The 22,503-nt window shown below is 37.8% G+C and overlaps 1 protein-coding gene across 1 annotated transcript in view; it reads right to left on the reverse strand.

The window, feature by feature from the left end:
- Nucleotides 1-18,740: 18,740 nt before the first annotated feature.
- The window catches only part of LOC140482359 (histamine N-methyltransferase-like), a 36,421-nt gene continuing 32,658 nt past the window's right edge, over nt 18,741-22,503 (reverse strand). Inside the window, exon 6 of the mRNA XM_072579711.1 lies at nt 18,741-20,456. Coding sequence (XP_072435812.1) covers nt 20,119-20,456 — 338 coding nt within the window. The 3' untranslated portion in view covers nt 18,741-20,118. The remainder of the gene's footprint in view (nt 20,457-22,503) is intronic.

Here is a 22,503-nt window from a genome sequence, read left to right on the forward strand (position 1 = left end):
GTGGAAATGTGGGACATTTGAGGAAATATATAACAAATAGGAGTGGTCTACAGTCCCCTACCCTGTAATCAGAATATCAGATGAAGTACCTGAAGGACCAGAAAGTTGGCTTTGCTTTTTCTCCAGAGGTGTAGCTAAACCTGCTGAGTTCCTCCAGCCATTTCTGTTTTTGTTTCAATCATTAAGGCATGCATTTATCATTCTAATTTTTTTCTTACATCTGTATGACTGTATGAGGTAGCCTTTGGTCAGTGACTGCTGGTAGAGTGGGCCATGGGAAGCCTCTGATCCCAGTCCTGGGGCTTGGTCAGCTGCCTGATGTGGTCAGAATGCTCCCCACATAAGGGATGAGGAGTTAAATGTTTGTAGCCCTCCATCTATGTTGACTTGTTCTAGTCTAATGGGGTCTGTTTTCATTGACCTTCTTGGATTGCTGTGCATTTAACTTGATAGCTGTCACTGCATTGACCCAGGCACAATCTGAGACCAGGATGGCGTGAGCTGGTGTCATGGTCAACCCTGCCAGTCCTGAGGGCAGAGGACATCTTGCCTGTGCAACATCCTATCCAGCAGGACCTTCAGACCCCTACCTGCAAAGCAAAGTGCCAAATTCCCCTTGTTTGTCATGTTTAGTGCAAATGTCAGAAAACATGCAGGGCACCTCTGGACTGATAGTGCTTGTCAGGCTGCACAGTGATCATTAGACAGCACCTTCCAAATCCGTGACCACTTCAATCTCAAAGGACAATGACAGCAGATACCTGAGAACACTACCACCTGCAAGCTTTTTTCCAAGCTGCTCACCATCCTGACTTGAAAATATATTTGCAGGCACTGGGTCAAAATCCTGTGGTTCTACTACAGCACATGGACTGGCTAATAAATGCTGGCCCATCCAGAGATGTCCAAATCCCATGAGTGAATGAAAAGAGTAATTTTTAAAGATGTTACCACAGCAGGGTTGCCAGTCAATTCTGGGATATCTTAGCAACAGCACCCTGGTGTGTGGTAACAGAGACTGGTGTGTGGTAAAATGGAGCTAGAAGCAAGTTGAAAGAGATGCCATCGGCACAGGATAGGTAGTTCATGGGGAAAGTTTGATAGGACTTTGAAGAAACTCTTTAAGCCTCACAGCCAAACACCCTCCAAAAAGCTTGCTGCAGCCAGAACTTAACCAAATAAAGTAAAATTCATCACTAAGTCTTACTAATTTTGTATGTAATAAACTACATCTCATTAAGACACAAGAGTCTTTTGTTATAATCCTCTACCAACTGTAAAAATAGGCCTCTAGTTCCAGTTAATGAAGGAAGAACCATGGTGACCCCCTTCCACTCAAAAATACTACATTGTCCCATGCAATTATCTTCAAGGTTGAAATTTCAGCTTTAATATTGAAATTCACTTGCAGATATAACTTATGTTTGAGTGCAGTGCAGCTGGTTCAAATAATAACAGACCTGTTATTGTCCAAACCCAAATCTTTGCTTTTAAATAGTTCACACAAACAATGCTTTTGAATAAAGTATTTTGAGGCTGTTTGTGATAATCATGGTATCCTGCAAAGAAAATTGCTTTAAATCATTTCCCATCAGAAATCATTCACCAACTAACAAAAACATATAACATGAAATTATTTGGAAGATTGTGCATATCACAAGAACAAGTGTCCTTTTATTGTCTAATTTTTAAAAAATTGTCTCAAAACTATTGGAAGCATGGTATCCTACTTGACATGATGAGATAATAAAACCAATGCATTGTTATGCATTTCTACAACACTTCCGAAATGTTTATCATTTTGACTTTGCACACTTTATGAGCATAAGGTTTTAGATATAGAAATTTGCAGCTGAAATATTCCCTATTGGCTGCTGAATCTAAAATAATGTATATTTTAGTTCAAAATGATATACAGAAGTGCTGAATGTACTGATACCTTACTTGGACATGATTATGCAAAAGAAAACAATAAATATCTGTTAGAATTGATGATAAAAGACATAAATTAATTCTTCTGGCCAACAAAAATAGTGTTTGCCTATGTTTCAAACCTTATGCAAATGTGCTGAAAACTAGTCAACTGCAACTTAACTTTTAGTTTTGTTCCCTGCATAAAAGATGTCAATGCGTAAATCAGCCGATACCTTCAAATGAAAATTGTAATATGTTTGAAGTTACCCAAAGCAAACATTAGTTTTTCGGAAAGCATACTTGTTTGGTTCAGAAAGCTGATATGCCAAAATTGGTTACGCTAAGTCAGATTCCTTTGTAAATTATTTCTTTATGTCTTGAAAGTATTTATAACTTATGCATGCATTATGAAAAACAAAATACCTTGTGGTAACATGAATATGCAACGTAGGCTATTCTACCATATATGTTTTTAATGGTTAACATATGTAAGGGAACACTGCGCAAATGGTGCATTGTTAACAAAGTAAAATTAATTACTTCTGCTGCAAAAAGAACCTATGATAGTTTCTTATATAATTCAAAGTAAGCTTTCAGGAGAAGGGAAAATGAATAACCATGTAAAATTGCAATTCACTTACAATAATATATTTTAAAACCTTCAGAATGCAAACTAGAAACTTATAAAATTATGGAGAGTTATTTTGTACAGTTCAAAATCAATTTAATGGAATAGACTGAAACATTGATGTACCTTCAATCTAATCATCACTTGAGTTTTAACATCAAAAAATCCTGAGAAAAATATATGGCTATTAAGAACATTTTGCATGACATTAGATGCATTAATGGGTTTTGAGAAGATTTGTAGCTCTGGTTGAGGTTCTGGATGCTCGCCAAACTGGAAGGCTCATTTCCAGAAGTTTCGTCACCCTACTCGGTAACATCTTCAGTGGGCTTCTGGGTGAAGCACTGCTGATGATTCCTGCTTCCTATTTATATGTTTGGGTTGGTGGTGTCACTTCCTGTGGTGCTGTCATTTCCTGCAGTGATATCATATCCTGTTCTTTTTCTCAGGGGTAGTAGATGGGGTCTAACTCAATGTGTTCGTTGATAGAGTTCAGGTTGGAATGCCATGCTTCTAGGAATTCTCGTGCATGCCTCTGCTTGGCTTGTCCTAGGATGGATGAACAAAATACTGTGCAAGAACTGTAACAAACATTACATTGGACAAACAGGCAGAAAACTAGCCACCAGGATACATGAATGTCAACTAGCCACAAAACGACACGACCCTCTCTCACTAGTATCCTTACATATGGATAAGGAAGGATACCACTTCGACTGGGACAGTACATCCATTCTAGGACCAGCCAAACAGACACATGCATAAGGATTCCTGGAAACATGGCATTCTAATCAGAACACTATCAACAAACACATCGAGTTAGACCCTATCTACCATCCCGAGAAAAAACACAGGAAATGGCATCACCACAGGAAATGACATAATCACAGCAAATGACATCACCAACCTAAAGAAACCCAAACATATAAATAGAAAGCAGGAATCATCAGCAGTGCTTCACCCGGAGGCTCACTGAAGATGTTACTTAGTAAGGTGACGAAACATCTGGAAATGAACCTTCCAGCTCAGCGAGCAAGCCTACATCCATTAGTTGCATTAAGTCTAATTAATAGAAATCAAATCAATTATTAACCACAGTAACATGCAAATTACTCTTGAAAATAATTTTGTCATTTGCCTCTCTTGAGCTGGGTGCAAGTGTTGGAGGACTTCATGCTTCAGATGGATATAAATTATATCATTTCAGTGAATAAATCCAACAGAAGTTCCCCATTTTGTTTTCTATCAATGAAACACACTGTTACATTAAAGTCAGTGAGAAGCTCATTGATCAAATGGTTCATTCATGTTTTAGCAAGCATTTTGTAGAAATCAGTGGAAATGTTACCGGTAGGAAATTGTGATCCAAATATTTTCCTAATTGCATGCCGTCCACTGCAATTAATAATAAAATTGAAAGCATATTTATTTGATTCAAAAACTGATAACCCCAAATTTGGTTACAGAGAAAGAATATGTCTGTAAGTTATTTATATCTTGATCGTATTTACAAATTGTGTATGCTCAACGGAAAAGAAAATACCTTATTGTAACATATATGTAACATATATTATGCCTTTGTATCCAATGAGACTGAGTGTATAAGTGTCCCTTCCTGTCTGGAGTAAGATGGTCCAGCCAGAGCTCATATGCTTTGTCCATTCCTTTTCTTTTTTTTTTCTTCTCTTTTGTGATTTTTTTCCTTCTGTTCTGTCTTCTTCCTTGGCCCGAGTGGAGTGATGGGGGCAGCCAGAACCCAGAGCAAAATGGATGTGGCCTGGAGCAGGGGCCACCAATGGTTCGGAGCAGGAAGGACCAGCAAGCCCGAAGGAAAGCGGGGACAAGAGCCGGTGAGCCTGAAGTGAAGGTGGCTGTCCACAATAAAGCCCTTCTTAAAAGTCTGTAATAGCAATCTTTTAAACTTTATTTCTTAATTTAACTTATGCTGTGTATATTTGTAAAGTAGTGTAACCTTTTTTCTTTATTTTCTCTGTCCACAATAAAGCCCTTCTTAAAAGTCTGTAATAGCAATCTTTTAAACTTTATTTCTTAATTTAACTTATGCTGTGTATATTTGTAAAGTAGTGTAACCTTTTTTCTTTATTTTCTCTTTTTTGTGTACCTAAGATGTCTACCAATGTACTTTGTGCCCAAGTTGGTGCCATATGTTGGCAACATTGTACACTTTTCATCATACTCATGTTCATTTGTATCTTGAGTACATGTGCTAATAAACCCAATTCCAATTCTATATATTTAATGGTTTATCTATATAATATATATAAATATTATTGACAAATAATGCATTGTTCAAATATTATTCGTTTGATTTGCAGAGTTAATGACTTTGGGAATATACTGCTGTCTTAGTTTTGTCAATTCCAAAATAATCTTAGTAAATCAAAGAAAGTTGCACACTCAGAAAACAAGAATTATTTGTATTCATTGTGCAAAATGGACATTCATGTCCATTCATAAATGCTCTTGAAAATGTGTTAGTGAGCCACTCGAACCACAGCAATCCATGGATTTTGCAATTTAATCAAAATGTATTTAACCTGAATAGATAAACATGATACTTCTGATGCTTTTCTCCATTGCAGCAAAGCTTCAAAAGGAATATGTTAGCAGCATGCGAGGATTCAATTGCCATCTATAATTGTCTACCTATCATTAAAATTTTACTTTTTCTCTATTACTAAATTACACTGAACTTTAGCAATGTTATTCTTCTAAAGCAAGAGTGTCAAATTGTATTTTAATTAATTATTTTCCCATTAACTAAGAACTCTTCACACTTGGACTTCAATTGTTTGCAATTTATGTAAATATCTTGGATGAAGAGATGGAAGGCATGGTTTGAAATTTAGAGTTGACAAAAATGTGTAGGAAAGTAAGTTGTGAAGAGGACACAGGGAATGTATAGAGGAAATGAAAAAGATGTAGATATGTTAATTTTGTAAGCAGAGATCTGGCAAATGGACAATGTAGTGACTGTAATGTGGTCAGCCAGGTGGACCTTATGGAATATGAGTTCCCTGATTGAGGCTTTTAATAAGTTCTAATGATGAGTGTCAGAGGCTCTGCTCACACTGACAGCTTGCTCTGAGGGAGCTAAATCAGTGTCGAGGGCTGTCATGTGTACATAAAGGGTGACTTAGTGATGGCCTCTGTGGAGCTTTTCAGTGAATAATGTGGAATAATGTAAATTTGTCCATTTTGGTAAGAGTAATTTTTTAAAAAATCAAAATAGTGAGTGCAGAGTTCTGAGATGCAGAGGGATCCGACTGCTCTTATGCATGAATCACACACAAGTAATAAGCAAAACTTTATCTCAACATAAATTGGAAAATAAGAAAGTTATGCTTTAGGTACCCAGGGCACTGGTAAGACCATATCTGGGGTACTGTGTACAATACTGCTAATGCATTGGAAACAGGTCAGAGAGTGTTTCTCAAAGTAATACATGGACAGATTACTTTGTTGTATGAGGAAAGATTGGACATACTGGACTTCTATCTATTTGAATTTAGAATAATAAGATGTGACTTCATGAAATTCATAAGGTCCTGATGAACCTGGACACAATCGGTATGGAGAGGATGTTTCCTGTTATGGGAAGTTCTAGACCTAGGGTTACTATTCAGAAGTCAGGGGATACCCATATAAAACAAAGATTAAATGTCTTTAATTTTTCTCAGAGAATTTCATGAGTCTCTGTGGAACCTGGGGAAGCAAAGTCCTTGAACTTTTTTAAAGCAGAGGTGGATGGATTTTTGATAAATAAAGGGTGAAAGGTTTTCAGTGGTTAGCAGGAATGCAGGTTTGATCATGCCATAATTCACCTGTTATCATAAGTTTAATTTATGTCGATTCGGCTTGGAGGCGGCAGATGTCAAAGTGACTCTGGATTAGTGGTGCTGGAAGAGCACAGCAGTTCAGGCAGCATTCAAATAGTTTCGAAATCGATGTTTCAGGCAAAAGCCCTTCAAGATGTCAAAGTGATGGCCAGTGACTGCAGAAAAGGGGCACATTGCCAGAACCCTGGGGATGATGTCGGACAGCGAGGACTGGAGAGACAGCAGAGAAGGTGAAGTCTAAGGTAGCAAAGTGGCTCAGTGTTCACACTGCTGCCTCACAGCAGGGGCCCGGGTTCAATTCTACCCTTGAGCAACTGTCTAAGTAGAGTTTACACATTATCTCTGTGTCTGTGTGGGTTTCCTTTGGGTGCTCTGGTTTCCTCCTACTGTCCAAAAATATACAAGTTAGGTAGATGAACCATGCTAAATTGCCCTGTAATGTCCTAATATCCAGGCATGAGTAGGTTAGGTGGATCATTCATGGGGAATGCGGGATTTATGGTAGAGGGTGGGTATGGGTGGGATGCTCTTTAGATGGTCACTGTGGACTTGATGGCCTGAATGGCCTGCTTCTGCACTGTGGGATTCTACAGAGAGGTGAACATTTGAAGTTATTTCAGTTTTAATAATAACAGTTTAATATTAATTTATTCAGTATTTTACCATTTATACAATTTATTCAGCCATCTATTTTGTAATCCAATATGGCACCGGAATGCGGCGACACTATCCACTTTTCACTGTACATAGGAGCAATGACAAGAGTAAATAAATCTAAGTCAACTGTCAGGAATAACTCTGCCATTTACGAGAAGCTCTTGATAAATTCCAATACTATTTCTAATCGACAGCACAGAATCTGGGTCTTTTTAAATTTATCACTTACTAATACCATACCGAAATTCTTGTTGGCCCTGTTTCAAAATAATCCTGGACAAATCTCTGATATCATGTAATGACATAATTGGGAAAGTATGTAGACTTTCAAACCTTACTACTCCCAGGATTGCCACAAAAGTTAATTAAATCAATGTGCACAAAGTCCCCAATTTACTTGCCCGAAGGAATATGATTAAAAGAAAAGACTGACCAGGTTTCTGCATTTAACAAAAGCTACTTTTTTTTTTGCAAATATATAAGTTTTCACCAAAGGTAAACAATATTAAGGATGATCAAAATATTGCTTGATTAGTTGAAAGTCTAACTCTTTGAAAACCCTGCACAGAGATACACATTCTGACATTCACAGAGAAACAAAAAAAATTATGGATATTTGATTTGATTTATTGTAGTTATGTGTGTTTAAGTACATTGAAAAGCTTTGTTTATGAGCAGTACAGGCAGATTATAGTAAGTAATGACTTACAGATCACAGGGTGCTTAGGCAGAGTGAGGCATACAGCTTAGACATCACAGGAGGTGTGCAAAGCACAATCAATATTAACAAGATCAACATTATTTGAAGTTAGAGAGTCCATTCATCAGTCTAGTAACAGTAGGGAAGAAGATGTTCTTGAACCTGTTGGTCCATGTGTTCAAGCTTCTGTATCTCCCGCCTGACAGAAGAGTTTGGAGGAGAACATTACTGGAGTGGGAGGGGCCTTTGATGCTGTTGCCAGCCTTTCCATGGTAATGAGAAGTGTAGATGGAGTCCATGGATGGAAGGTTGGCTTCTGTGTTGGTCTGGGCTGTGCACACAACCTTCTGCAGGTTCTTCTGATTCTGTGCAGTGCAGAAACAAGCAGTTATGCACCCAGACAGTATATTTTCAATGGTGCATCTGTAATGGTTGGTGTAGGTCCTAATGGACATGTCAAATTTCCTAAGCCGTCTGATCAAGAAGAGGCATTGTTGTGCATCTTCACCATCGCATCTGCATGGGAAGTCCAGGACAGGTTGTCAGTTATCATCACTCCTCGGAACTTGATGCTCTCCACCCTGTCAACCTCCACTCCTTTGATGTAGGCAAGGCTTGTTGTCCTCCTAAAGGAAAACATATTGGGGAAAGCCTTCAGAAATCTGAAGTCCTAGCTCAGGATTCTTCTGAGGTTACCATGCAGATTCAATTAGCAATTAGGAAGTCAAATGCAATGTTGGCATTCATTTCAAGAGAGCAGATGTACAAGAGAATAGATTTATTGCTGAGATTATATAAGAATCTGACCAGAAAGCATTTGGATATTGTGAGCAGTTTTGGGCCCTGTATCTAAGGAAGGATATGCTGGCCTTAGAAGGGCCTCAGAGGAGGTTTACAAGAATGATCCCAGGACTTGTCATATGAGGCTTGTCAGATGAAGGATGGTACAATGGCTTAGTGGTTAGCATTGGTGCCTCACAGCGCCAGGAACCCAGGATTGATTCCAGCCTTGGGTGACTGTATGTGTGGAGTTTGCATATTCTCCCCATGTCTGCACGGGTTTCCTCTGGATGCTCCAGGTTCTTCCCATAGTCCAAACAAATGCGCAGGTCAGGTGAATACGGTGCATCGTGTTAGGTGCATTAGTCAGAGGGAATTAGTCCGGGGGGGTTACTCTTTGGAGGGTCAGTGTAGACGTGTTGGATCAAATGGCCTGTTTCCACACTGTGTGGAATCTAATCATATGAGGGGTATTTGAGGACTCTGGGTCTACACTCGATGGTGTTGAAGGACGGGGGGGGGAGATCTTATTGAGGCTTACCGAATACTGAGAGGTCTGGATTGAATAAATGTTAAGAAGGTGTTTCTACAAGTAAAACAGACTAGCACCTAAGAGTACAGTCTGAGTGAAAGTCTTTACAACTGAGATAATGAAGAATTTCTTCAGACAGAGGGTGGTGAATCTATGGAACTTATTACTATAAAAGGCTTTGAAGACCCAGCCATTGTTTGTATTTAAGTCAGATGGGATCTTGATTAGTAAAGGGATCAAAGGTTAAAGGAAGGGGTTGAGAAACACATCGATCATGATCGGCTGGAGCTGACTTAATGAGCAGAATAGCTTAATCTTGCTCCTTTATCTTATGATCTTCTTGGCTTATTTCTCATTTTGAGTTGAAAGTATGGTGCTGGAAAGCATATCAGGTCAGGTAGCATCCAAGGAGTAGGAGTTTCGGGCAGGACTCTTTTCCAGCACACTCTTGACTTTGATCTCCAGCATCTGCAGTCCTCACTTTCTCCTTTTTTCTCATTCCTCAAAGCTTGAACAAAGTAATTGCATCAACATAACTCGCAATAAGTCCAGTAACTTATTTTAAAATTACAGTAATTCCTTCCACAAACTTTAGTTTTTCTTTAACATCATTCCTTTTGGTACTTAGTCCACAATCAGAAATAAAGATCATGAAGAGATGTGTGAAGAATGAAATGTTTGCAGCATGGGAATGTGTGAAAGTATTGTATTCCAAAAATTAGAGCAAGAATTTCTCTTTCAATGTTGGAATAATTTGCTGGACTGTCAGAAAACTGGTGGGGCTGATGAAAGTTTGGAGAAAGTGAGGACTGCAGATGCTGGAATCGGAGTGAAAAAGTGTGAATTTGGAAAAGCAAAGCTGGTCAGGACGCATCCATGGAGCATGAGAGTCGACATTTCGAACATGAGTTCTTCATCCTGATGAAGAGCTTATGCTCAAAATATCAACTGTCCTGCTCCTCAGATACTGCCTGACTGGCTGTGCTTTTCCAGCACTACACTTTTTCACTCTGATGAAAGTTTGTGTCATGCTCATATTTAGTTCTTCCAAAAACTGCAATGTCATCTGTGATACTGTTATCCTGGTAGAGTTTTGTGATACAATCCATATGTCCTTGGAACATATTCTGTCTATTGGATAATCCAAATAGTAATCTGAAAAAATACCCTCTAACAAAATATTTTCTCAATGTTGTCAGATCCTGTGAATCTGAGGAACCATCTGAGGACCAATTTCTATCTTAGAATCAAGCTTGTAAAAGTACTTGGCAGAATTAATTTGGGATTAAATTCTTCCAGATTTAGGAATCCTATGTGGGTATCTCTTTCTTGTAATGTTCAGTTGCATTAGATCTTAAAAGACACATATTGCATAATATATCTTTGAAGTAAGATGTTGACTGAAGGAACAGTTTTATAAATCCAAATAATGTGGCACATGATTTGGAGTTCTACTTCCAAGTGATTATGTTCTGATGCATAAATTGAGCTTGTTCTTCGGCTGCAATCAATTATGAGGTTTGGTAGATATAACCACAAATATTGCCCCAGTGCAGTGGAGTGAGAATGAATGTTTAAGGCAGTGGATTGGATGTAAGTTCAGGTAAAGTTTTATGAAAAATAATGAACTTTTTGAACAAAGTTTACAACAAAAACATAGAAGGTATTAATTCACAATGATTAACTTATAGTTACTAAAGGTTGTTACCTCTTATAATGACATTGGTTAGTAGAAGCTATTGGTTCTATGATCAATCAAAATGATTGTGATCCCTCACACATGGGGTCTGCAAAAAACAGATCAAAGTTATGTTGGGACTTCATATAAAGATGTCATTTTCTCCTGAAAACATGGTGCATATAGATTTTCAATTTTTAAAAAAATTCAGGTTTTGGAGATTTGCTCAAGGTTAACCCACCATTATAATTTAAAAGTTTTAATGTTTGGATTGAACCTTATCTGATATTTTAATGGCCATTTTGTTCTGAACAGTTCTGAACATATACTTGTTTCAGAACAGTTCTGCATAATTCTTTTCATGAATACATTACTGTACATCTTCAATAGGAATATGAAAACTGTATTAAAATTAAAAGGATTTCAGTTGTTTTTTCAAATTGTTTACCTTTTGATGTAAACTTCCTTTACCTTTCAAATCAATTTTCACTGAACTGTAAGAGCTATAAAGCTTGCAAAATCTATAACAGGTAAATGAATTTTCATTGTATTTTTCAATTATCTCATAAATGTATTTGTTTCAATGTAAGTAGAACAATGAATACATTACAATAAGTCAACACATTGTAGACTTTTGTTATATTGTGAAAAATGGACTCTAGAACAAAATTCCTTTGCTTGCTTGAACAGATGATTCCATCTCAAATTTGGGGTGAGATTGTGGGTCCTGGCAACTGATGGGTGGATAAGCAGCATTCTTTACCTAGAGTCAAATTTAATTCTTTATTATTATTGTTTGATTTTGACATTGTTCTTCTGCTACTCACTCTCTTTCAATTGCAGCAATAGCTACAAGTGTGCTCACAATCAATTTGGCCATTTTACATTTATGCAGGTTCAGTGAACACGTCAGTGCTGTTGAGATTCAGATTTTCTGCTATTCACAGTAAAGAGCATTCAGCATTAAGTTTTATCATTCAATCATCTAACATTTATTTATGCATTTTAGAGTCATAGAAATGTACAGCAATGGAAACAAACCCTTCGATCAAACTCGTCCATGCCAGCCAGATATCCTACATTAATCTAGTCCCATTTGTCAGCACTTGGCCCATAACCCTCTAAACCCTTCCTATTCATGTACCTATCCAGATGCCTTTTAAATGTTGTAGTTGTACCAGTCTTCATCACTTTCTCTGGCAGCTCAATTTTCATGTTCTTAATCAGTTGGTTAGATAATTATAAAGTATTATAGTTTCCACATCCTGTACTTTACATTCAGTGCCTTGGAGACTTTTAATTCCTTTCAGATGTTCAGGAGAAAAGAAAAGCTTTTAGCATGCAAACATCTGTATAACACAGAAAAAAGCAGTAGAGTCATGAAGTCATGGAGTTGTACAACACATAAACAGACTCTTCCATGCCGACCAGAGATCCTAAATTAATCTAGTCCCACTTTCCAGCATTTGACCCATATTCTTGCAAACCTTTCCTATTTATGTACCCATCCAGGTGCCTTTTAAATGTTGTTATTGTACCAGCCTCTACCACTTCCTCTGGCAGCTCATTCCATACAAACACCATCCTCTGTGTGAAAAAGGTGCCCCTTAGGTTCCTTTAAAATCTTTACCCTTTCACTATAATCTGATGCCTTCCAGTTTTAGTTTCCGCTACCCTGGGGAAAAGACCTTTGGTATTCACCCAGTGTATGCCCTTCACAGTTTTATAAATCTCTATGAGGTAATCTCTCAGCCTCTGATGCTCCGGTAAAATGGACCCACCCTATACAGCTCTCCCTATAGCTCAAACCCTCCAACTCCAGAAGCATCCTTGTAAATCTTTTCTGCATCCTTTCATCTTTCCCATAGCAGGGAGACAGTATCGAAAAAGTGGCTTAACCAACATTATGTACAGTGACAACATGACATCCCAACTCCTATAATCAGTGCACTGACTAATAAAGGCAAGTGTACCAAATGACTTCTTCACCATCCTGTCGACGTGCGACTCCACCTTCAAGGAACTATGAATTTGGACTCAAGGTTTCTTTGCTTGGCAACACTCCCAAGGCACTGTCATTGACTGTATACTTTCTGCCTTGATTTGCCTTACCGAAATACAACACCTCACACTTACTAAATGAAACTCCATCTGCCACTCTTCGACCCATTGACCCATCTGATCAAGGTCCCATTGTACTCAGTTGTATCCTCATTGTACATTGTACAGGGATCCTCATTTTACCCTGATATATTCTTCACTGTCCATTACACCACCAATTTTGTTATCATCTGCAAACTTCCTAGCCATTCCTCCTACATTCACATCCAAATAATTTTTAGAAATGACAAAAAGCAGTGAACACAGCACTGATCTTTGTGGCATCCAACTCTTCACATGCGTCCAGTCTAAAAAAGAAACTTTGCACCACAACCCTCTACCTTCTACCTTTAAGCAATGTTATATCCAAATAGCTAATTCTACCTGGATTCCATATGATCTAACCTTGCTAATCAGTCTGCCATGTGGAACCTTGTCAAATGTCTGCCTTAATCAATCTTCATTGTCACTTCTCCAAAAAATGTAATAAAGTTAGTAAGACATGACTTCCCATGCACAAAGTCATGACTAGCTAGCATGAGTCTGTAAATCCTGTCCCTCAGCATCCCCTATAATTATTACCCATCACTGAAGTCAAGCTCACCTATCTGTAGTTCCCTGGCTTTTCTTTATGAACTATCTTAAATAATGGCACCAAATTTAGCTACCCTTCAGTTTTCCGGCACCTCACCCTTGGCTATTGATGAAACAAATATCTCAGCAAGCGGCCTAGCAATCACTTCCCTAGCTTCTCACATAGTTCTAGGATGCACTTAGTAAGTTCTAATTTGAAATATTAACATGGATATACCCTTAAACACATTTCATTAAGCACAGTTTTCAAGGAAACCATTTCTTTGCATATTGCTTTCAATGGGAGCTGATATGTATTTCAAAAACAATACTGCATCAATTACTGAGAAGAAAACATATTCAACATTAAAATATGAAGGAGTTGAAAATATATTATCAAGGAAATTTGCTATCAATTCATCTGCCTGTATATCTACAGATGGTGACTTTTCCCTGGTTTCTCCTTGTCGGGCGTGTTGGCACCTTCTCTACTCCAAAAAGAAACATTTCTGTGCGCACAAATAGGATCATCATTAACTAATATGTATATATATCGATATTAATGTAGTCAGGTATTTTGGATCTTTATTCTCTGAAAATATGCTATTGGGCCCAATGGTCTTTTGTACAAGAATTCCTTTTTTGAAGAAAAGGCAAATTTTCTGCTCAATTCCATTTCCCTCTGTCTACTGTGTGACTCTGACAGCATTGTTACATCATCTTCCTTTGTGCTTTTTATGTCAACTTCCTTCTCCAGCCCTCTCAAGTCTTTATCACTATCTTGGTTTATGATTAGATTAGATTCCCTATAGTGTGGAAACAGCCCCTTTGGCCCAACAAGGCCACACTGACCATCCAGAGAGCAACCTACCCAGACCCATTCCCCTACACCTAACACAATTTAGTATGGCCAATTCACTTAACCTGCACATCTTTGTGATTGTGGGAGGAAACCAGAGCACCCAGAGGAAACCCACGCAGACACAGGGAGAATGTGCAAACTCACACAGACAGTTGCCCGAGGCTAGAATTGAACCTGGGACCCTGGTGCTGTGAGGCAGCAGTGCTAACTACTGAGCCACCGTGCCACCCTCTTAACATCCTAAGTGTTCTAGTCCTTGATGGTTATAGAGATTATTGCAGAAATTTCTTCTGTTTAGTAAATCTAAGCTTCCATTGGCCTTCTGTTTACAGCTATTGAGCATTACTGTTTCCTTTTTATGATACCATTTGTTTCAATCATATGCAAGCTCAGATGTTTTCTTTTTCAAAAATTGTATCTTCTGTATTTGTACCTAAGCCATACTCTCTTGCTGGGCTTCGACTTTGGTAACTTTCATGCTCTGTACCTGTTTTTGAATTTGAGCATGGTTGTCACATTTCTTTTCCTCTCCCTGTTTTACTCTCTCACAGTTATTCATGTTAGGTTTTAATGTGTATGACAGAGATGGAGCTTGTGCTCTCAAATTCCCACCCATTAGTAACTTTGCTGGTGGTAACCCATTCTAACTCAATAAATTATCTTTCCTTCAACAAAGTTTCAATTTTTTTTCCACAATCCCTACAGTGTAGAAGCAGGATTTTCAGCCTGTTGAGTCCCCGACATCACCCCAACATGCATCCCACCCAGACTCACTTCCCCTACCTGTAACCCTGCTATTCCTAAGGCTAACCCACCTAGTTTGCACATCCCTGGAAACTATGGGTAATTTAGTATGGACTGCATGAAGAAACTGGAGCACCTGAAGGAAATCCATGCAGACATGGAGAGAAAATGCAAACTTCACACAGCCAGTTTCCTGAGACTGGAATCAAACCTGGGTCCCTGGTGCTGTGAGGCAGCAGTATGAACCACTGCACTGATAACCAGGTATCCCTCCATCATCCACTGTATTTACTTGAGAATAGAAAGGTGAACAGGTAATATGAATGAAATCATAGTCATTTGCACAAGTTTGAAATTCATCTTTTGCAAATTATGACATATTGCCTAGCAGTACAATGTCCCGGAGCCCTCGAGTGGGAATAAAGCCTCAGGAGGTATTGAATAACTGTGTCTTTGATAAAATGAAAATTGTTGACTTCAAACTATCATGAATCACAAACAATAATGACAATGCAGGATTGTTTTTCAGTACACATGAACGAAACCATCCCCAACAGCCTTGATGGAAAAGAAGAAGTTAATGATGGACTGTCCCCAGCTTGTAAGAGGTCCAATTATGTTTCATATACAGCTCTGAAATAAAACCAGTCACAAATCAATTATTCTTTCCAACTTTTATAAGCTCAATTCTCTCCCAATCTGTAGAGATCATCAATAAACAAACCCATGCCTTCAGCTGTTTTGTTTTTATTCTGTTGAACTTTGACCATCTGATAATTAAACTTTGCCAAATATTAAAATATGAATTGAATGCTCATTTGAACTCTTCATTCAAAGCTATAGCATAACAAATGCTCTATCATACCATCGTTGTGACCTCCACATAAGATAATGTACTGACCTGGTCTTTCTTATTCATGCCTGAAGTAGCTCTCTACCTCATGAATATTTTCTACCAAGTATCCAATTTCTGCAATAGGTTGCAGACTTTCAATGGCTGGATAGATTATGGGATGTGGTGGTGTGGATTCCATGTTTCTTCTGAACCCTGGATGTGCTCCTGCCTCTGTTGTCACTTCATCACTGCTCATAGCTTCAAGCCTTGCTCACTTGCGTCTGTTCTTCAGTTCTGTGTTCCAACTTGCTTCTGCTGCACCTGGGATCTTGCAGCATCTTGGTGGGATTTTCAGATATTTTGTCTTTCCCCTGTTAATCTCATGGGGCTCTTCATTTGCCATAATTGAATCTTCTTTTTCCCTTTTCCAATGCCATCTTGTTAGGGTGTGGTATAAGGTTTGTCAGTGCCCTTTATTCTCCAACGCATAATTATTGAAATTGTGCTTTTCCATGCAAAAGATCTTTCTTTACAAGATACTCTCCCTCACTGTTTTTCCTTTACTTTTCTCAATTTTTGTTTTGATAGAACTAGGAACTGAATTTTGAAGAGTTCCTTGCTTTTAAAGAGAAGAAAATGAATCCATAGTCTGCTGTTGATGACTGGCTTGGAAGATAATTACCACTCTGAGGATCACCATAGATATTTTGTCAAACAAGTATTGCTTTGCTCAAGGCTGAAGCCGATTTGATCCTGAATTGACGGTGCAAGGGAAGACTGAAGCTAACCAGCCAACCACAGAGGATATTGATGTTAATAAAGTAATAAACAACTCTGATTGTGTTTTGGCAGGTGCAGAGTCAGTTTAGAAGCTTCCGGATTGGCTGTTCTGTTTTACTCTCTATCCAGTTAAAGAATTATTGAATGTCTGTGGAAAGAATCCCAGTCTGTAAAACAATAAGTAAATACTTCTGAAAGTATACATGCCAATGAACAGCTCAGTATTCAAGGACTGCATAAAGGCTTGGCATCCATTTGAAACAGTTTGATTGAAAAGACATGTTACAATTCTTTTCTTTTTATGTTTTCCCTCAAGTTTGTCCATCTATCTGTTTATGTGTAAGTGGGTGGATATGATCAAAGAAAATTGGGTTTGCATCATAGATATTAATTAGATTACATTATCATTTAGCTTTATCCTGCAAAAGTTACAGTTTTAAGAATAAATTGTTTTTTTTTGTTATAAACTTGCTTTCCAAGATCTGTTATTTGTAAACAAACGGGCAGTTTTGAGGGTCATTGAATATTTTAATTTCATGACATTGTGAATCCAGTGATATTAAGGCTGATTTGGTTTGTCTTCCTATTCCTGGTAGTAATAACAGCTAAAGATGCATTCCAACTTCTCACAGCTTATGCTGTCTTCTGGATCCCACTCCACCGGTGCTGAAATCATTGTTCCTTCATCTTCAGCATCATTATGTATGCTTCTGATATTAATCCAATTATTGCACAGTTAGTGACAAGAGCAAGTTTCATGCTTCACTTGCTGCAGAACAAATCCTCAGTAGCATTATGGTAAATAAAATAATCTTCCTATTCACCATGAGGATGTAAGCTAGCCCAACGAGTAGTGCTTCCAGCAGCTGGAGTTAGAGTAAATTTTCTTTTACAGGATGTGAGTGTTATTGGTTAGGCCAACATTTATTACTCATCCCTAACTGTCACCCAGCAGATGGCAGTGAGCCCTTCTTAAAGTGTGTCAGTTCATTGGGAGTGTACTCCATGCTTCAGACTCACTGCCTTTATTCCTGATGAAGGGCTTTTGCCCGAAACCCGATTTCGCTGCTCGTTGGATGCTGCCTGAACTGCTGTGCTCTTCCAGCACCACTAATCCAGTATTTGCTTTCCAGCATCTGCAGTCATTGTTTTTACCTCATTGGGAGTGTACTCCAGTCTACTTGTTAGTTGTGGAAACAAATTGACTTTCGAAGGTAAAGTCCAGCAAATCTTTGAAAGAAACCTAAGGGTAGAGTTTTATTGTGTTAATTATTGAAATAATATACCCAGAAAATCCTAATGGAGCCATACTGCTGTTGCCGAGCAATTACAGTGGCGTGAGGTTTTTTTTTGGTTTGGGTTTGTAAGAATGCAGTGTGGATTGTCTCCTTGTCCCAGGCGGTAAAAGAAAATAACTTGGGATTGAAAGCAGTATACTGTATATCTCTCTGAGTGAAGTAGTTTGATAAAAATTCCAACATTTCAAATATCCAGACTCCTATAACAAACTCAGCTAAATCTGAAGATTTTCCATTATTGTGGAACTGTTAGCATTCGGATCCCATCAATGGAAATTCATGTCAGAGGAATTATGAGGAGTCAATCATTTTTTTTTGTCTGAATTTCCTCCTTTATGTACAGTGACTCTTTTTTTCTTCATCCATAATGGCTCTGTAGAGTTGTATATGATTTTTTCCACCTTTATATGAATGTGTTTGGAATAAAGGTTGGAAGAAGGGGTATATTATATAATTTGTGTGGTGATGGTGGTGTAGTGGAAATGTCAATGTACTCCAAAAACATAGGTTAATATATGAAACATATGAGTTCAAATTGTATCATGACAGATAATGAAATTTGAATTTCATAAGACTGGATTAAAACAAAACTTTCTTAATATCAACTATATTGCCACTGTCAATTTTCATAAAAGAAAAACCCTCATTCATCAATATCATTTAGGGAGGAAACATTTACCAATCTTCCCTCTTCTGGCCTACAAGTGACACCCGACACGCAGAAATGTGGTTTAATGGCAATTGAGCCATGGATGTTTCGCATTCCATGAACCAATAAAACAAATTGATAATCACTCTGTCACTTGTTTGAGTTTATTGAGAAACTTGGGGAAATACACTTTTGTTCTAGTTATAATAATAAAGAAAAACAAATTAACCATTTTTGATTATTGAATAAGCATTTATACTTTTTTATATGGCTCCTGGAGTAGTTAGGCTTGATTTTCAGTACACTCTTTCCATTAGAGTCATAAGAATGAATAACATAAAGATAGAAAAGAATCAATGAAAAGTGTGCAAACCTAATCTATAGTGATATATTGTTTAGTTCTTGGTCTTTGCAAAAGAAATATGAAAAGAAATATCACTGAGCAGATATGATTTGGAGGTGTCGGTGTTGGACTGGGGTGGACAAAGTTAAAAATCACACAACACCCGGTTATAGTCCAATAGATTTATTTGGAAGCACTAGCTTTTGGAGCACCGCTCCTTCATCATTTACTCTACAACAACTTGGTGAAGGAGCAGTGCTCTGAAAACTAGTGCTTCCAATTAAACCTGTTGGACTATAACCTGGTATTGCGTGATTTTTAACATTAAGCAAATAAGCCTTTAAATTTAAATGTATTTAGTAACAAGCAGAAAGCCCACAGAAATAATCTCAATTTCAATGAAGACTCACTAAAGCGCATACATTTCTAAGAGGTCTTAACAGACTGGATGCAAGATATTAAGGCCTCTCGCCGGGCATGGTATTGATAATAGTCGAGGTGCTCTGTACAGAAAAACAATCATGACTTTCAGAGAAGCCATTTTGGGCAGAGGTAAGGCAAGATTTTTCCTCTGAGAGGTGAATCTGTGGAATTTTTTACCAAAGAAGCCTGTGGAGGACAAGTCATTGAACATGTTTAAGAAGGAAAGAGAAAAATATCCAGTTGTTGGCAGGGTCCCCAGGTATAGGAAGTCAGCAGGATTGTGGCATTGAGATGAAGGATCAATCATGATCATGTTGCATGATAGAGTGAGCGTGAGGGGATAAATGGCCTACTCCTGTTTCCATTTTCTATCTCTAGATTTCTAAGTTAAATGAAAGCTACACAATTTATTCTGGTGCAACAGGCAACCCTGTTACAAGTGTTTACATCTATCAAAAGGAGATTTCTGCCAGGAGATTCATTTATAGAGACCAGAAGAAATTGCAGTCGTGAACTTTAAGATGTATCAAAATAACTCAGTGTTCAGATAATATTTTAAAAGCTCGTTTCAATAATGCAGGAATTTTTGTTTCTCATTTGCTGAAATATTGTTCCAATAATTTTAAAGAAACATATTGTATGAATTTAAAACATTAATGCAAGAATAATTACTTAACATAACTAATACGGCAGCAAGAAAATGTAGATTCAAGAAATTCTGAGTGAAGTTAACTGGAAAAGGATGTGCTGAAAGATATACGATCAATAGTCAATTACTATGAATTTCAAATTATTGCGAAACAGAATTTTCTTGTTTTCCTCTCTTGAACATGCAGGTTGATGTAGGTGTTGAAGAACTTCAGATTTGAGATCCTCAGGGGCGGTTTTCCTGAAATCTGCTGAATCCGTGAGGAAATCCAACAGACAGTCTCCATTTTCATTTCCTTCAATGAAACACTCTGTGATGTCAAAGTCAGAGGAATGCTCATAAATCTGATACTTCATTTTCATTTCAGCAAGCACGTTTTGCACATCAAGAGAAATGCTTGTAGGAAAACGAGATCCAAATTTCGTCCAAAGTGAACTCCATCCGCTATCATCTGTTAGCAGTAAATGTTGACATGTAAAACAAAATTGAAATGTATCTGATGTAGATTTCTTTTGGGAAAAATGTTGATGATACTTACAAATTATTCATTAATTTTCAGAAAGAAAATAACCTGTTGTAAAATTTATTTGGGATATTAAGCAAAGCGATTTAGTGCAAATATGCATCGAATGACAAGAACGCATGAGGAAATTACAGAAAATCATGTATTGTTTGAATATCATTAAGTGTGAAATGCTGGATTAAAAAGCAACAGTTTTTTTTTGTCATTTCACCAATACCAAATATTGGAGAATCATAGTAAATTGTAGCACTGAAAATAGGCCATTCAGTCCATCAAATGTTCCCTCCTACATCTAATATAATCATAGGAAGGGTCAGCAGACCTGAAACATTAGCTTTGATTTCTCTTCACAGGTGCTGTCAGACTTGTTGAGCCTTTCAGCAACTTTTGTTTCTGATTCACAGCATTCGCATTTCTTTTTGTTTTTAATATAATTCTGAATTGTTCCCTGTATATTTCCATACTCTCTGCATTTTTAGACATTTAACTCTGCAAAAAGTATCTGCTGACTTCACTTCAGTGACAGTTTCTTGAGACCTGAAACAATTTTTCTAGCCTTTATACTTCTGTAATATTTTCTTTAATATCACAGAAATAGAGTGCGGAAGAAATTATTTGGTCCTTTGTGTCTGCACTGGCTCTCCAACTTCACTTATTGCAATTCTTCTGCCCTCTCCTCATAACCCAGAACACTGTTAATTTTCAAATAATAGTTTAATTCCCTTTTATGTGCTTTATTTGAATAAGTGTCCACATGTCCTAAGGTAGTGCATTCTAGACCTTAATCACGCACTGTACAAAAAAGGCTTCTCTTCTCATTTAACTTCTGTTCCTTTTGCCAATTCATTGATGATCTTTTCGGGCGTGAGAATATTTTGTCTTATCTACTCAGTCCAGATCCATCATGATTTAGAATATCTTTATTGGACCTCATTTCAAGTTAGTCTTTTCAAGGAAAACAGTCCTAGCTTGCAGTTAAAGAGTCATAGAGCTGTACAGCATAGAAACAGATCCTTCAGTCCAACTCATCCATGATGACCAGATATCCAAAATTAAATTAGTCCCATTTGCCAGCATATGACCAATATACATCTGAACTGTTTCTACTCATATACCCATTCAGATGCCTTTTAAATGTTGCAATTGTTTTTTGATGAAGTAACAAAGAGGATTGATGAGGGCAGAGCAGTAGACCTGATCTATATGCACTTCAATAAGGCATTCATCAAGGTTCCCCATGGGAGACTGATTAGCAAGGTTAGATCTTATGGAATATAACGAGAACTAGCCATTTGGACACAGAACTGGCTCAAAGGTAGAAGACACAGGGTGGTGGTAGAGGGTCGTTTTTCAGACTGGAGGCCTGTGACCAGTGGAGTGCCTCAAAGATTGGTGCTAGGTCCACTACTTTTCAATCATTTATATAAATTATTTGGATGTGAGCATAAGAGTTATAGTTAGTAAGTTTGCAGATGACATCAAAATTGAAAGTGTAGTAGACAGTGAAGAAGGTTATCTCAGATTACAATAGGATCTTGATCAGAAGGGCCAATGGGCTGAAAGTGGCAGATGGAGTTTAATTCAGATAAATGCAAGGTGCTGCATTTTGGGAAAGCAAAGCTTAGCAGGACTTATACACTTAATAGTAAGGTCCTAGGAAGTGTTGCTGAACAAAGAGACCTTGGAGTGCAGGTTCATAGCTCCTTGAAAGTAGAGTCACGGGTAGATAGGATAGTGAAGGCAGCATTTGGTATGCTTTCCTTTATTAGTCAGAGTATTGAGTACAGGAGTTGGGAGGTCATGTTGCAGCTGTACAAGATATGGTGAGGCCACTGTTGGAATATTGCGTGCAATTCTGGTCTCATTCCTATTGGAAAGGTGTTGTGAAACTTGAAAGGGTTCAGAAAAGATTTACAAGGATGTTGCCAGGGTTGGAGGATTTGAGCTATAGGGAGAAGCTGAACAGGCTGGGGCT

This window comes from Chiloscyllium punctatum, chromosome 10, assembly GCF_047496795.1.
Source record: "Chiloscyllium punctatum isolate Juve2018m chromosome 10, sChiPun1.3, whole genome shotgun sequence".
NCBI classification, from domain to species: domain Eukaryota; kingdom Metazoa; phylum Chordata; class Chondrichthyes; order Orectolobiformes; family Hemiscylliidae; genus Chiloscyllium; species Chiloscyllium punctatum.